Source organism: Coregonus clupeaformis, unplaced genomic scaffold (genome assembly GCF_020615455.1).
Source record: "Coregonus clupeaformis isolate EN_2021a unplaced genomic scaffold, ASM2061545v1 scaf0772, whole genome shotgun sequence".
In the NCBI taxonomy this organism is placed as follows: Eukaryota; Metazoa; Chordata; class Actinopteri; order Salmoniformes; family Salmonidae; genus Coregonus; species Coregonus clupeaformis.
The window spans coordinates 198,125-214,271 of record NW_025534227.1 but is presented as its reverse complement, the minus strand read 5'-3'; the positions used below and the strand labels follow the sequence as shown (position 1 = coordinate 214,271).

The 16,147-nt window shown below is 46.3% G+C and overlaps 1 protein-coding gene across 1 annotated transcript; it reads left to right on the top strand.

The window, feature by feature from the left end:
• The first annotated feature begins 1,977 nt into the window (after nucleotides 1-1,977).
• LOC123485631 (xylosyltransferase 2-like) lies at nucleotides 1,978-15,265 on the top strand. The gene is made up of 11 exons (XM_045216683.1): nucleotides 1,978-2,109; nucleotides 7,078-7,615; nucleotides 8,044-8,219; nucleotides 9,558-9,760; nucleotides 10,468-10,548; nucleotides 11,305-11,521; nucleotides 11,862-12,038; nucleotides 12,178-12,434; nucleotides 12,656-12,851; nucleotides 13,142-13,475; nucleotides 13,742-15,265. The coding sequence occupies exons 1-11, from the start codon at nucleotides 1,978-1,980 to the stop codon at nucleotides 14,068-14,070; spliced, it is 2,640 nt and encodes an 879-aa protein (XP_045072618.1). The 3' UTR covers nucleotides 14,071-15,265.
• Nucleotides 15,266-16,147: the final 882 nt, after the last annotated feature.

The following is a 16,147-nucleotide window of genomic DNA, read 5'->3' as shown; positions in this document are numbered from 1 at the left end:
TGGATAGTGTGCAATGAGAGAGGACAGCCTGTTGGTAGAGTCCAAAACTGCATCTCTGCTATGTATACAGTGCCTTCGGAAAGTATTCAGACCCCTTGACTTTTTCCACATTTTGTTACGTTACAGCCTTATTATAAAATTGATTTAAATTGTTTTTTCCCCTAATCAATCTACACACAATACCCCATAATGACAAAGCAAAAACAGGTTTTTAGAAATGTTTGCAAATTTATAATAAAACCCCCCCAGAAATATCACATTTACATAAGTATTCAGACCCTTTACTCAGTACTTTGTTGAAGCACCTTTGGCAACGATTATAGCATCGATTCTTCTTGGGTATGACGCTACAAGCTTGGCACACCTGTATTTGGGGAGTTTCTCCCATTCTTCTCTGCAGATCCTCTCAAGCTTTCTCAGGTTGGATGGGGAGCGTTGCTGCACAGCTATTTTCAGGTCTTTCCAGAGATGTTCAATCGGGTTCAAGTCCGGGCTCTGGCTAGGCCACTCAAAGACATTCAGAGACTTGTCCCGAAGCCACTCCTGTGTTGTCTTGGCTGTGTGCTTAGGGTCGTTGTCCTGTTGGAAGGTTAACCTTTGCCCACAGTCTGAGGTCCTGAGCACTCTGGAGCAGGTTTTCATCAAGGATCTCTCTGTACTTTGCTCTGTTCATCTTTTCCTCGATCCTGACTAGTCTCTGAGTCCCTGCCGATGAAAAACATCCCCACAGCATAATGATGCCACCACCATGCTTCACCGTAGGGATGGTGCAAGGTTTCCTCCAGACGTGACGCTTGGCATTCAGGCCAAAGAGTTCAATCTTGGTTTCATCAGACCAAATAATCTTGTTTCTCATGGTCTGAGAGTCTTTAGGTGCCTTTTGTCAAACTCCAAGCGGGCTGTCATGTGCCTTTTACTGAGGAGTGGCTTCTGTCTGGCCACTCTACCATAAAGACCTGATTGGTGGAGTGCTGCAGAGATGGTTGTCCTTCTGGAAGGTTCTCCCATCTCCACAAAGGAACTCTAGAGCTCTGTCAGAGTGACCATCGGGTTCTGTAGTCCCTCCTGGCTTGGTTTTTGCTCTGACATGCACTGTCAACTGTGGACCTTATATAGACAGGTGTGTGCCTTTCCAAATCATGTCTAATCAATTGAATTTACCACAAGTGGACTCCAATCAAGGTGTAGAAACATCTCAAGGATGATCAATGGAAACAGAATGCACCTGAGCTCAATTTCGAGTCTCATAGCAAAGGGTCTGAATACTTATGTAAATAGGGTATTTCTGTTTTTTTTTTTTATACATTTCCAAAAATGTCTAAAAACCTGTTTTCGCTTTGTCATTATGGGGTGTTGTGTGTAGTTTGCTGAGGAAAATGTTTTATTTAATCAATTTTAGAACAAGGCTGTAACAAAATGTGGAAAAAGTCAAGGGGTCTGAATACTTTCTGAACGCACTGTAGCTAAATATATGACACTGAGCTGCTACAAGCTATAACAAAATTATAGAATCTGATTATCATGATAAAAAGGATCCATAATGATCATGATGGTTCATAATATAATAAACCATATAAAGAGGATTGACAAAACGTTGTAGGCTATAGAAAGGGCGGCACTTTTCATCCTTATATGTAATTAGGAACACGTAAATAGTATTTTGTATTAAAATCTAAATACATTCAATCCAATGTTATTACTAATGATGATATGCTTTAATTGTATTTGTTCTGTTCATCATGTAAATGTCAAATTTTCTATAAAACTATCTAGCTGTAAACCTATAACATTCTTAAAAACAAAAAATAATAATCAAACGTATTGTATAAGACTTAAACTTAGATTTAAACCAAAAATATGCAATCATTAGCCTGCCTACAACTTCTACGCTGAGGAAATGCAAGTCTATCAGTTGCGTGCGCGTGCGTTGCTTCTCTACTCCCCTGGCACGCGCTCACGTAAACTAGAATCGGAAAAATGGTGGCCAGCGTCAGAGTGCAGAAGCTCCTCCGACGATACAAACTAGCGATTGCCGCCGCGTTAACGATTCTTCTGATTCAAGGGCTAGTGGTATGGAGTCTGAGAAGTCTCGAAGAGGGCGAGGCGGAGGTAAGAAAGCTTAATATGATTTTGGTTAGCTGGTTAAGATAAGATTTGGTCTCTAAAGCAAGCTAGCGTACTATGCTAACGTAAACGTTAGCTAGCTGTCTCTTGTACTGTAGCGAACTACAGTAAAGATACTGTAGTTAACCAAAGCTAGTTCGTAGGAAGCTTATTCCTTGTACGCGTATTATAGCTAGAATTGCAGATTTAAACCAACTCGCTAGTTAAACTACACAAGACTAGTTCAAGAATCAATAATACTTGAAGTGAACCACTTCTTTGTTTGGCCAACCTGTCTCCAGAATTCAGGTTAGACGTTTCCTGAGTATACGCATAATAACGTATGAGGGCATTTTGTTGTAAACTGTAAACTGCCAACCAGCTAACTAGCAAGCAAAACATTTAAAAACAGGGCACATTGTGTAGGCTCTCATTTCATTCTGTTGTGACTTGGCATGTCCTTGGATGAATGTTGATTGGTGCTGCGACTGTCACTTCAATTAGTATTGTGTGACTGTGTAGTGATGAAGATAACGGAAATACATGGCGAGGTTGATTATCTGGCTTGCCAACAGGATTAATAGATTCGGTGATTATTCAAAGTAGGTGTCAAGACTTGCGAGTATAATGTCAATTTATGACATGCAACGACTTGGAGCAAGCATATGGAATGTGCGGTCATGCTTCCCTCTGGCTCATCTTTCCTTGTTCTTGCACCAAGCTATCTGAGTTGGCTCATGATCCATTGCATACCATAGTCATCTTAGTCATTTACTCTCAGTTTAATTCACAATTTATTGGTCTTGATATAAGCATAGTAATTGACTTGCATTCTTTCCAAGTATAATATTAAACCTGAACTGTTTCTAGTTAAACAACGCATTTAGCCAATTTGGTCTATATTTTCTAAAGTACTGACTGAACTAGAGCGTCTGAACCGACCTATAACATACTTATCCATGGGAGTCTTGGCTCTCCAATCTCACACACACACCTGGAACACTACCCTAGAGGCAGTGGCCTGGAACCTCCCATTTCTTCTTCAAATAAAGTCGTCCTGTTGTTTGTGTTTTGTCTAGTGCTTGCTCCATCTAAACATTTATTTAGGCATTATACAGATTCAGCTGTTATTGTGGGTGTAGTGAAATGCTTGTGTTCCTATTTCCAACAGTGCAGTAGTATCTAACAATTCACAACAATACACACATCTAAAAGTAAAATAGTGGAATTAAGAAATATATAAATATTAGGACGAGCAAAGTGACCAGTGATTCCATGTCTATGTACATAGGGCAGCAGCCTCTAAGGTGCAGGGTTGAGTAACCAGGTGGTAGCCGGCTAGTGAAGGCTATTTAACAGTCTGATGGCCTTGAGATAGAAGCAGTTTTTCAGTCTCTCGGTCCCAGCTTTGATGCACCTGTACTGACCTCGCCTTCTAGATGGTAGCAGGGTGAACAGGCCGTGGCTCGGGTGGTCACACAGAGCTGTCTCACTGAACTGTGCATACGTGGAGGGAGAGGAAGCATCTAAGGAGGGCCCCAGAAAAGGCACTGTGCATAGGGTGGGTAGGTTTTCTCTGGAACTCTGTGTCTCTGGACTGTGTGTTTCACTGGTGATGTGTTAAATCTATATTATTTCTTGGAGTAAACCCACCATTAGCCATTCTCTGCTTAATGTGTTTCTATGCTACGTCCTTTATCGCAATCAAAAATATGTTATTACTTGGACCAATAGGAGCATTACATCAACCATCTGTCTGAATTTATAACAGCCAAGATGCAATGAATGCATTTCCCTTTGGACGGACACAGTGTAAACAGGAAATGTGACATGACATGAGATCGTCTTGAGAGCAGGATGTTCCTATTGTGACATCTAGTAGATTGCTTTAAATCAAATCAAATCAAATTTTATTTGTCACATGCGCCGAATACAACAGGTACCTTGCAGTGAAATGCTTACTTACAAGCCCTTAACCAACAATGCAGTTTTAAGAAAAATAAGTGTTAAGTAAACAATAGATAAGTAAAAAAATAAAAGCAGTAGAAATAACAGTAGCAAGGCTATATACAGGCGGTACGGTACAGAGTCAATGTGCGGGGGCACCGGTTAGTCGAGGTAATTGAGGTAATATGTACATGTAGGTATAGTTAAAGTGACTATGCATAGATAATAAACAGAGCAGCAGCAGCATAAAAGAGGGGGGGAGGACAATGCAAATAGTCCGGGTAGCCATTTGATTAGATGTTCAGGAGTCTTATGGCTTGGGTGTAGAAGCTGTTAAGAAGCCTTTTGGACCTAGACTTGGTGCTCCGGTACCGCTTGACCGTGCGGTAGCAGAGAGAACAGTCTATGACTAGGGTGGCTGGAGTCTTTGACAATTTTTAGGGCCTTCCTCTGTTACTCTCCATGTTCATTCCATAAGGATGCATCCAGCTATTACCATCACTTCAGTCCTCAAGCCTGAGCCAGCCAGCTTAAACAAAGGCACATTTATACGCCCACCGCCCAATGGTGCAACATAATTTTGAACCTTGTACCAACCGCCTACTGAAATGTACCTTTTGTTAGGTAAATCATGTGATAAATGAGGTTATCGGGAGGCTGGAGGAGGGCTTTTTTCAGTTCCCGTGTGGCTCAGTTGGTAGAGCATTGCAACGCCATGGTTGTGGGTTCGATTCCCACGGGGGAACAGTATGAAAAATGTATGCACTCACTACTTTAAGTCCCCCTGGATAAGAGCGTCTGCTAAATGACTAAAATGGAGAAAAATATGTATTTAACACAATGGCAGTGGCCCTCCCCCTTCTGAGTGAGTGTGTGTATAGAGCTGGGGCCTATGCAGGGCTGAGTGAGTGGACTGAATCCCTCTCTGCTCAGTGGCCTTGATGTAACTCACATCTGCTCTAATCAGAAGCTTGCTGTGCATGTGTGAACACAAACACATGCATCCTATTATAGCCCCCACAGAAGAGGACTTGAGAAGAAGTGAAGAAAACCGCACCTTCTGTTCCGTCATCCCCAGTCAGTGGCTTCATAAAGAGCTGCTGGGGCATGCTGGTCCGCTCCCCTCACATGGAGATGAAGGCAGTGATATGGCTTCAACTAATTGGAAAGAAAAAAAGAAAAGAAACCCGCCTCTGATGTGAGAGCGTTAATTAAAAAGTGTGAAAAATTGTGAAAAGTTTAATTGAAATTGCTGTGTTTCTCTACAATATGATAACATTGCCCAAGTCCACATAACATTTGGTAGATGTTTGAACCAGTGAACCACCAGTAGAGTAACACTCTTTTAAAATATGGATTTTTTGCCCTATGATGCTTTTCAATAGACTCCTTGAATTAAAACACATTCAATGGGGCTGGGCTGTAACATCATTGTGGACAAATGGTTTTTTAACTGGAACAGCATTTGTGGTGCACTGGGCGATCAGGAGCTGTGTTGTGTGGGTTGGCGACTGGCTGGCAGACTGGCACTGGTCTATCTCCCTGCCTTGTGCTGTCTGTCCCAGGCCATAGCCTCTGTTCCCACAGTCTGTGCTCTGGTCTGTCTCTGTGCCAGCGCCGTGTGGTGAGGGCCCACTCAGGGCCATGCCCACTCCCTGTTTTTCTATCCCCTCTCCAGGTGCATATTTTGGGGCCCTTCTGTACAATTCCAATAAGCCAGCGTGGTAAGCTGTGATATTGTCCTGCCAGAAGTGAAAATAGCTGGGGGGTTGCTGCTTTCGATGCATCCATTTGTGGATGCCCCATTTTTTGCATTCCAATAAGAGTGTGGTGAGAAGTTATGTTTCCCTGTTTATCTCCACTAACCACCAGAAACACCCTTAGAGCCAGAAGAGTCATGATGGTTTTTTGTCTTATGTTTTTACTTAGTTGCTCAGAATGTGAATGAAGGGATAGACCTTAAAAAAACGTGGTTTTGAAACTTGCATCACATTCAGGCACATCAAAAAATTTAACCTAGTTGTGTACCATTCCTTTTGGGATCCACAGATAAACAAGATGAACAGGAAGGCTTTGCTCTGAGAGGCTTTACTGTTGACTTTTGATTTCTCTGTCCAAAGTCTTGCTTTGAAATCAAATTATTTGCTCAGTGAAATCTTTTTTTCAAATGTAAGATACAACAGTCTCACTGAGGGAAAAAATATTATTGTGACTGGAGTGTCCCTGCCCCCCCCGCCCCCAAACCACACACACCCTCCTCCCAAGGTAGCCCTGGTCCTGGTGTTGGTGGAGGGCCATTGCTGTGCACTGTAGAGTTGAAGTGGCAGGGGCTTAGGGCTGGGTGCTGAAGTGGGCAGCGCTGCGCTCAGCGCTCCTGGGGTTGCAGGGGTGGCTGCTGATAAGGCCACTTGGCCTCTGGCCGACAGTGATCTTATTGGGCAGCTCAGAGCGTGGCAGCCCTCCAGCTCCCCCTGCCTGCCTGCCTGCCTGCCTGCCTGCCTGTCTGTCTGTCTGTCGTTGCCCATTTACAGGCCTCACTAATTACTCCTCAGAGGACTTCTCTGTCTGTCACACACACATATATACATACACACACTCCCCGCAGTGCTCTGATAAGGACTCTCATTGTAGATGTGAGCATATGCCCAATTTCATGTGGTGTGACTGATTGTCCATGCATGCGCTGTGTGCGCTCTGTGCTGTGCGTTTATTGAGGTCACCGCGGTGAATCACTGCCTTCATTACCCATCTGTATGTTGTGCCTTCTCTGATTACTTCCACAAAAGGAAGAGGGGGGGCTAAAAATAACCCTGAGCAAAAACAAAACACACTGTAAACATATCTCGCCTCTGGTGCTCCTGCTCTGTTGTCGTCTTGTTTTGGTTGTTCTTAGAGGGTGAATCATCTTCTCGTTTCACAAACACTCTTCCTAATAATTTGATTGGTCCCAGTATGTTGTGTAGTGTATCGACAGGAAAGGAGGAGAATGAGAATCTTCTCTGTGCTAACTCTCTCCCCCCTCCCCAGAGGAAAACACGTCGGTCTAAGCTGCCTGACCACAACAGCCAGGACCCCAAAAGGGAGGCGGTGGGCTGGGAGAGACAGAACGCCTTGTCTGGGAGGAGCGGGGCCCGATGGAACAGCAGGCTGGAGAGGACGGGGGCCACGGCCGCCAGCGCCCTCCGGAGGGGCAACAAGCGCCGGGGGAAGCCCACCGTCAGGGTGAAGGTGCCCCTGGGCCAGGGGGTAGGGGTAGCAGCTGACGGTGTTCCTCCCCACGACCCCTCCAGCAGCCGTAACTTCACTGATACCCGGGGCGGAGGGGAGGGGGCGGCCAGACTACCCCCTCCAGCCATGCCAGGGGAACCGGGCAGCGTGGAGGGGGCACCCCATGCCCCCAGCAGCGACTTTGTGCCCAAGTGTGACATCATGGGCAAGGATGCCCTGTCAGCCCTGCACCGCGCCGGCTCGCGGCAGTGCCGGCAGGAGATCGCCAACATTGTGTGCCAGCATCAGGCCGGGCAGCTCATGCCAAGGGCACTGCCTCAGTTCTGCCCGCAGCACGGTGAGACACACCCCTACCTAGCCATCATTCCTCTAGGGATCGGAGACTAACAGTACATGCAGACAGCCCACACACTGCAGACTCTTAATGATCTATTGGATATTTTTTCTCCCTGGTACATTTTTCATTTATGCCTTGAAGTGCCCCCCAAGGCTAAATCAATGCATGAATATTACATTTGCAGTTCCATTTCTTGTTTTAATGTAAAATGATTTCCTCTGCAAAAACATAGATGTCTGTGAATGTACTCTTTTGGCAGCTCCCACCCCCCCACCCCTCATCCACCTGTACAGTAGGGGTTTGAGGACTACCTATTTTCCATTATCGGACTGTTAATCAGTCCCATGTGTATCATCCAAAGAGTCTGTATCCAGAGGCTCATTCCCATGATCCTCTCTCTCATCCTGTGTGTTGTGTCCTCATCCCAGGTTTTTCCAGCCCGGTCCAGACAGCTGATGAGCTGGACAATGACCTGTCCAAAGTGGAGAACCCAGTCAGGGTAGCCTTCGTCCTGGTGGTCCACGGCCGGGCCATCAGACAGCTCAAACGCCTCATCAAAGCCATATACCACCGAGACCACTTCTACTACATCCACGTGGACAAGGTAACTACTGGCAGACATACACACTATACTGTGATTGGTTCAAGAAGGATTTCATCTTGAATAAAAACATTCAATAAAAATTGTTCACAAAAAAAGGATTACTTAGTTGGAACTTTCCTAGATGCACCATACAGTCTCTTATGGCTGGAAATTGTATTTTGTCATTTGGATGTTCAGGATCAAATAATCACACAAAGGTCATACAGAGGGGGTATGATTAAGCTTATGCTTTATCGTACTCCGCATGTTTCTTGTTAGCTTATGAGGACGCCTTGATATGTAGAATTGCGTCTCTGCTTCTCATATGCTGGCAGGAGGTCTAACCTGGAGGGTCCCGCTGACTCGTACATGCTTGATGAGGTCACTGTGTTTTTCATGTGTAGTAGAGTCTATAATAACCCTCAGGTAAGGAAGTGGTTGGAGGATTAGTCAGGATAGAGGGGTTTGTCTGGTTGCTGTAGGAGAAGTGGGAGCTATAAGAGGGGGATGTCTACACAGGTTGCTCACCCCAGCTCCTGGTAGCATGTCTACACAGCTGCAGAGCCATAGAGCTCAGAGCAACAGTTTAACACTGCAGAGTAGAAGGGAAGGGAAAGCATTGATAAATGAGGAGTCAATGGGCTCCCACCGATGAGACTAGACGCTAACGACCCACCACCTTATCGCTCCTCTCACTGGGACGGGTAGGCAGGCGCCTTGAGGGATGGGACAGGATGGAAAGCAGGTCAGGTTGTTCTGGAGTCCTTCCGCCAGGCAGCCCTCCTCTCTCTACCTGCCCAGCAGAGCAGGCCACTCTCTCCCTGTGTTAGCCTGGAGCTGGGCCCTGTCACAACACTTTCTACCTGCTCCTCTTCTCATCGCAAGAATCTCATCTCTCATACCTTCAGGCCTGTTGTCACCAACCCTGCTGCAGCCCCCCCATCCATCTTTCCCTCTGAATGTTTAATGGTCTTCTTTACGGTTTGGAAGTAGCCTCTTAGCTGAGTTCTTCTCATTCTTTCTTCATGTCCTGCTGTCAGAAGAACCTACAGCTATTTCATACCAGTAGATTCTATTGATTTCTTTGCACGTGCCTGTTTTAATAATTCAATATGAAACTGATTATGGCAGTAGGCAGATTATGTTACCTTAAGGTGTTTACATGTCCTAATAATTCAAAAAAATTGCTCAGAAAACCAGGTGTTTGAATCGGCTTATGCTTACTTCGATTTTGACTGTACGCTCATTAAGATAAGCAGAGTAAGGTGTTTACATGACTAATGCATAATTTGCCAACTGCCATAATCAGTTTAATATCAGATTATTACTGTGCATGTAAATGTCTCCTAACCCCCCCAGCGCTCCAACTACCTGCATCGGGAGGTGCAGCAGATCGCCCAGCAGTACCCCAATGTGCGTGCCACGCCCTGGCGCATGGTGACCATCTGGGGCGGTGCCAGCCTGCTGAAGGCCTACCTGCGCAGCATGCAGGACCTGCTCTCCATGCTGGATTGGAATTGGGACTTCTTCATCAACCTCAGTGCCACTGACTTCCCCACCAGGTCAGTGACTATAACACCACTGTCATATGATTGGCTTTGAAACTATTGTTTAATGTTTATTATGGTTAATTGACATATGTGTGATGAAGACTTGATCTCAATCAAAATGCTCCACAATATGATCACATTTGTAATATCTGTATTCCTCCTACCACACAACTCTCAATCTGTTTAGAAGAAACGTGCTCTGGATTTGTATTTTCATTTGTGCCTGTCTGAGCCTTTCATCTGTTGCGGAGCTTTTTGGTCTCACTGCGATTTTATTCAATTATTCTGTTGACCTGCAGTGACTTTGACTCCTATAGCTACAAGATAAAGGAGAGCCACGTCTCCTGCTAGTTGAAAGCCCAGACTGTCATGGACTGTTTTGGTCACTGATGCACAGAGACAGACTGCTAAATCGCCTCTTTCTTGTCAATCAGTTCTGGGGTGGATTTCTGAGGCCCTTCTGAGCTGCTTCCAGAGCAGTGGCCAATCATCCTGAACCGTCCCAGGGTTTAAAGGGGGGGAATAAACGGGAATACTTGGATGCACACAGAGGAGCCGCCGCTGCCTCCCAAATCCTGCCGACAGCGGCTAATTCCACCCAGGGAAAGTCCTCGCGCCACGCTCCAGTCAGCGTTTTATTCCCAACCTAATCCTCTCCTCTTCTTTTTTCCTTCACTCCTTTCTTTCTGTCTTCTCCTCGGCCTATCGCCTTCCGGCAGGACCAACGATGAACTGGTGGCTTTTCTGTCACAGCACAGAGACCAGAACTTCCTCAAGTCACATGGGCGGGAGAACGCGAGGTAGGGCGCTTAGTTAGGAAACCTCTGACTCACAGCCTCGTCAGTCTGTCTGACACACTTGGCTCTTACTGTTAGTGTCTGACACCGCTCACATCGGCTGAGATTTTCCTCCACTGCTCTTCTCATCAAGCTTAGCTTCACTCAGTATGATGTAATGGTTAAGCTTTCATATTGGAGGAGAGGACTAAGATGTTGGAAGGGAAAATTAAAGGAATGATGATTATGATGTAAAGCTTCTGTTTGATGTTTATTTCCCATATAGTCAAGGACAGCTCTCTGACAAACTATTTAAGATCAGTTATTATTGCTGATTATTATTGCTGAAGTTAGGTAACAGGTTGTCAATGAACTTGCTTGGTAAAGTAGTGGTTAGATAAATGAATAACTCTTAATCACTGTCCTTCCCTGTGCAGTGTTAATTTTGGCAGCTATTTTAGATTTAGTCTTAGTCTTTTGACTAAAAAGCTTTAACTGTTACTAAAATTACACATTTTAGTAATTTCATCCTTCATAGTTTTAGTTATCAGTTTACTAACACTCTAGACTGAAGTGGCCGCCTGGTAGCTGTGTGTGGGAGAGCCGGGCAGATCAGCTCAATCAGCATGCGCAACTGAAAGACCAATGAGAGGATTGCATTATATTATGCAAAGGCTGTTTCTGATTGGACAAAACAGATCAAAAGGAAAAATAGGTTGTTGACTAATATATTTTGTCATAGTTATTGTTGACGAAATGAACACTGCCTGTGACCTCCAGGTTCATAAAGAAGCAGGGTCTGGACCGGCTGTTCCATGAGTGTGACAACCACATGTGGCGGCTGGGTGAGCGGACCATCCCTGAGGGCCTGGAGGTGTCTGGGGGCTCTGACTGGTTCTCCCTCACCAGGCGCTTCGTAGAGTACGTCATCAACTCCCAGGATGAGCTGGTGGCGGGCCTGAAACAGTTCTACACCTACGCCCTGCTCCCCGCTGAGGTAATGGACAGGGAAAATGATGATGGTGAAATGTAGTGGTGAAGATGACAATGTGACTGCTTCAGTCACAGCCTCTCTGGGCAGTAGAGGTGCTAGACTGAAGAAGGGGTCACAGAGCGTTTAGCTGCCAGTTAAAGTGGGTTGGTTGAGGTCATATCTTAGTATTGAATGTTGTACACTAGAGTCAAAAGCATTGATTTGATGTTTTGAAACATGTCTGGATTGTCTTCATTGTTCAGGAATCCCTGTGGAGATGGTGAAATGTTGCAATTCTATTTACAGTAAATGCCACATAACCCAGTGTTTGAAATATTAATATAATCCCTCCTCTCTGTTCCAGTCCTTCTTCCACACAGTGCTGGGGAACAGTCACATGTGTGACTCTCTGGTGGACAACAACCTGCGTGTAACCAACTGGAACAGGAAGCTGGGCTGTAAGTGTCAGTACAAACACATAGTGGACTGGTGCGGCTGCTCCCCCAACGACTTCAAACCACAGGACCTCATCAGGATACAGGTCAGTCAGCCAGCCAGCCAGGAGAGGGCACTGTTGTACCCATCATGAGTTCAAATTGAGTGTCCTTAACTGCTGCACTCCTCCTCAGCCAACAAGTGTAGTATTTAACCTTGATTCTCATGTGTTCATTCCCCCACAGCAACTGACCCGGCCCACGTTCTTTGCCCGTAAGTTTGAGTCCATGGTGAACCAGGAGGCTATAGACATCCTGGACACCCACCTGTATGGGCACTACGCCCCAGGGACGGTGGCCATCAAGGCCTACTGGGAGAGCCTGTTTGAGCGGGCGGATGGGGTGGGCTCCCTCAGTGACGTGGCCCTCACGGCCTACTCCTCCTTCTTCCGCCTGGGCCTCAGGAGCCTGGAGAGCAGCCAGACCAGCCTGGATACCTGCAAGTGAGGCCCTGCCCTGAATACTACAATCTTTCCAAATGGTAGATTCAGAGTGGAATATTTCACTATTACTTAGGCTAGTTGAGGCTCAATAGATAGATTTCTTCAAAAGAAGGACAACTTAAGTCCAGGTTTAATTATTGATATACACACTAAACAAATATCTCAATTTATTTGACCTTCTCATATTGTCTATTCAAATATCTCTTCCTCCTTTTGTGCAGGTATGAGCCAATAGGCTACCCGGTGTCGGTGCACCTGTATTTCTACGACGAGCGTTTCCAGGGCTACCTGGTCCGTCAGGAGGTGCAGAACGTGGGGTCAAGGGTCAGGGAAACGGTGGAGGTGTGGGCCGTGCCTCAGGCCACCATGCAGCTGGAGAAAAACCTCAGGGAGTTTGAGAGGCTCAAGAACCTGGAGGTGGGTTGGAGCTGAGATAGATAGATAGTTAGATGTCTGTCTGTCTGTATTTCTATGGGTATTGTGTACAGTCAAGGTTGTTGCAGTTTAGATAGTGGTGTATGGCAAGGGCTGAGACTACGGATGAACACGTTTGTGGACCTAGTTTGATGATGAAATACCCATATCTACTGTAGTCTAGATGTTGGATACAAATTAAGAAGTTAGAATACCATTAGTACAACAAGGATACAAGACTGCCCTAACACATTGATGTAAAATGTCTGTGTCTGCTTATTTTTCCCCCTCAGGTGGGCACAGAGTGGGATCCCAAGGAGAGAATCTTCCGGAACTTCGGCGGTGTGATCGGGCCGCTGGACGAGCCGGTGGCGGTACAGAGGTGGGTGAGGGGGCCCAACCTCACTGCTACCATCGTGTGGATCGACCCCGCCCAGACGGTGGCGGCATCTTATGACATCAGCGTGGATGTGGATGCAGAGTACACGCAGTACAAGCCCCCGCTGCAGCGGCCGCTCCGCCCTGGGGCCTGGACAGTCAGGGTGCTCAGGCTGTGGGAGCGCGTGGCCGAGGCTCGCTTCGTCGTCATGCCCCTGGCCTTCAAAGGACGAGAGCCACTACGCCAAGGTGAGCCTGGTGGTTTGAGGGTCGGGTAGTTCATCGATACTTTTTACCAGGAAGTGAAGTGGTTCCAAAGAGAGTTTAGTTCAGAGTAGTTCGCCCCTTTGATGTTCTGTTTGATTCAGTGCAGCCATTCAGCCTCCTTATCCAATTCAACTCACTAGAAGACTTGTCTCAGTATGTATTTATGTATCTGATGAGGATGTTGTGAACTGATCCCTAACATTCCTCTCTTCCCTTTCTTCCTCCCCCTGCCACCCTGCCTGATCCAGAGGAGGACAGCTGGCTGCACGCGGGGCCACCAGGCAACCTGTACCTAGAGCAGGGCTTCCAGCAGCTGAGATCTGTTCTGAAGCTGCCCCCCCAGGAGCCTGCCCTGCAGGAGGCCCAGCAGAGGGCCCAGCTGGTAGGCAAGCCCCTGGATGCCTGGGTGGACAGCACCGTGGGGGCCTTCTGGGTGACCGGGGACCTGTGCTCCACCCAGCCCTCCCCGGGCCCCTGCCCTTCCCTGGGCCCCTGCACCAAGTCCACCTGGAGCTCCCTCGCCCCAGACCCCAAGTCAGAACTTGGCCCTGTCAAAGGTGACGGCCGGATCAGGTAGCCCCCCGGAGAGGAGGCATGCTGGACTACATTAGAGAGGGAGAGGAGAGGATATGTGAGCCCTGAGGAGAGAGGGGAGAGTGGGGTCTGGTCTCTGAGGCAAACTCATAGCTCATAGAGCACCTAAATAGACAAGGCTTCTCCCTACATATGCTGAGGTGTGGCTATGCTCTCAGTTTAGAGGCTACATGGCCTTTTCAGAGAAGATGCGTGCTGGAAATGTGCACATGAAGACTGCAAGACAAAGGATTTTTTTGTGTTCAAACGTCATTGCATCGTTACATGGACGATTTCTGTTATGTTATCTGTCTGCACATAAGTCTTCATTCAGGGTTTCTCTGGGTAGAACTTTGGAAAGAGGAGAACCCCACCCGCATATGTTCGAACTCTGTTCAGTGCACAGTTTTCTTCTGCTTTAAGGAATGTAAAGCAGTGGCCAACATTTTGACAGTGGCTAAATGCTGTGTTGTATTGTCAGAGGGGAGTGGGCCCTCTGGACTAGGATCTTCATGCTTATTTTCAAGCATTATTATCAGAACTTCAGCAGCAGATGGAGGAAGTGCACTTTACTGTAAGACTGTAAGGTTACGCAGGACAGGGTCGATCACTAGTTGGAGAACGACAACGAGGAGGAGTAGGAGCTTAAAAGGTCACGGTGGAGGTCGTCACAATGGTGACATGGCGTCCTCTTCCCTTCGCTTACTTACATGTCTTTGTAGAAAAGTGCTGCTAGAACATATCTGGAGCAGCTAGCTCACCTGGAGGTGGAAGAATGGTACCAGCTGAAACCATACCATATCTGGAGCAGCTAGCTCACCTGGAGGTGGAAGAATGGTACCAGCTGAAACCATACCATATCTGGAGCAGCTAGCTCACCTGGAGGTGGAAGAATGGTACCAGCTGAAACCATACCATATCTGGAGCAGCTAGCTCACCTGGAGGTGGAAGAATGGTACCAGCTGAAACCATACCATATCTGGAGCAGCTAGCTCACCTGGAGGTGGAAGAATGGTACCAGCTGAAACCATACCATATCTGGAGCAGCTAGCTCACCTGGAGGTGGAAGAATGGTACCAGCTGAAACCATACCATATCTGGAGCAGCTAGCTCACCTGGAGGTGGAAGAATGGTACCAGCTGAAACCATACCATATCTGGAGCAGCTAGCTCACCTGGAGGTGGGAGAATGGTACCAGCTGAAACCATACCATATCTGGAGCAGCTAGCTCACCCTGCTAGAGGATTGGGAGAATATGGTATCAGCTGGGACACAACAATCAGTTACAGTTGGGAGAGAGTCCTCTTCTCTCATGAGTTCTGTTTACTGTGACATGTTTTTCAATGTTTGTTTTGTTTGTTTCTTGAACATTGAAATGTGAAATGTCTTTGTTGTCCATGATCACTGCAAAGCAAAGTCACCGGGGGTTTTGTGTGTCAGAGGAAGTGCCTAATTGATGTGGGTAATATTCAAGGCTACAGTGGCCTGGCTCTCCTGTGTTGTGTCATCATCATATTCACAGTGGACTACGTCCCTTCTCAATGGGTCTACTCACTGTTATGCTATATAGGCCTAGCCAGAGCCATATATTTAGAGTTAGGCAAACTTTTAGAATTTTGAATATTGTTCTAATTGTAGACAGTCATGCAATTGCATCATAATGCAGAAACTTTATTGGCCCAACTCTCTAAATACATGGCTCTGGGCCTAGCTGCCTCTTCTCTATCAGTGTATATGCAGTGCAGTACTGTCCATGCTGTCTATGCTCTGTATGCCAACAAAGTGAAGACTCCTCTGTTATCTACTGTACCTACCACTTTAATGTTAATGTTTGTCCATAAGCATTTCTACAACTGAAACTCCCGCCCAAGAGTGGTCAACTACTATTTCACGGCCTGGTCAAGAAATCAAAGCTGCCTTTACTTTGTTTGTTAATATGAACTGTTTATAATGGGAGAATAGCTTCAAGATGTGCAAATATTGCCTTTTTAGACAATTATGAAACCCTACCCTATACCTTAGTTTTTAATTGTAATGTTTTAAAACTAAACCGGCTGAAACCCCTACTTATGTAGTTTTTT

What these genes read in the sequence shown, in the direction of transcription:
- LOC123485631 (XM_045216683.1), top strand. Translation starts at nt 1,978, where the DNA reads ATGGTGGCCAGCGTCAGAGTGCAGAAGCTCCTCCGACGATACAAACTA. An exon ending in ACTACATCCACGTGGACAAG is followed by an intron (nt 8,220 to 9,557) that starts GTAACTACTGGC and finishes TAACCCCCCCAG; the next exon opens with CGCTCCAACTACCTGCATCG. An exon ending in ACGCCCTGCTCCCCGCTGAG is followed by an intron (nt 11,522 to 11,861) that starts GTAATGGACAGG and finishes TCTCTGTTCCAG; the next exon opens with TCCTTCTTCCACACAGTGCT.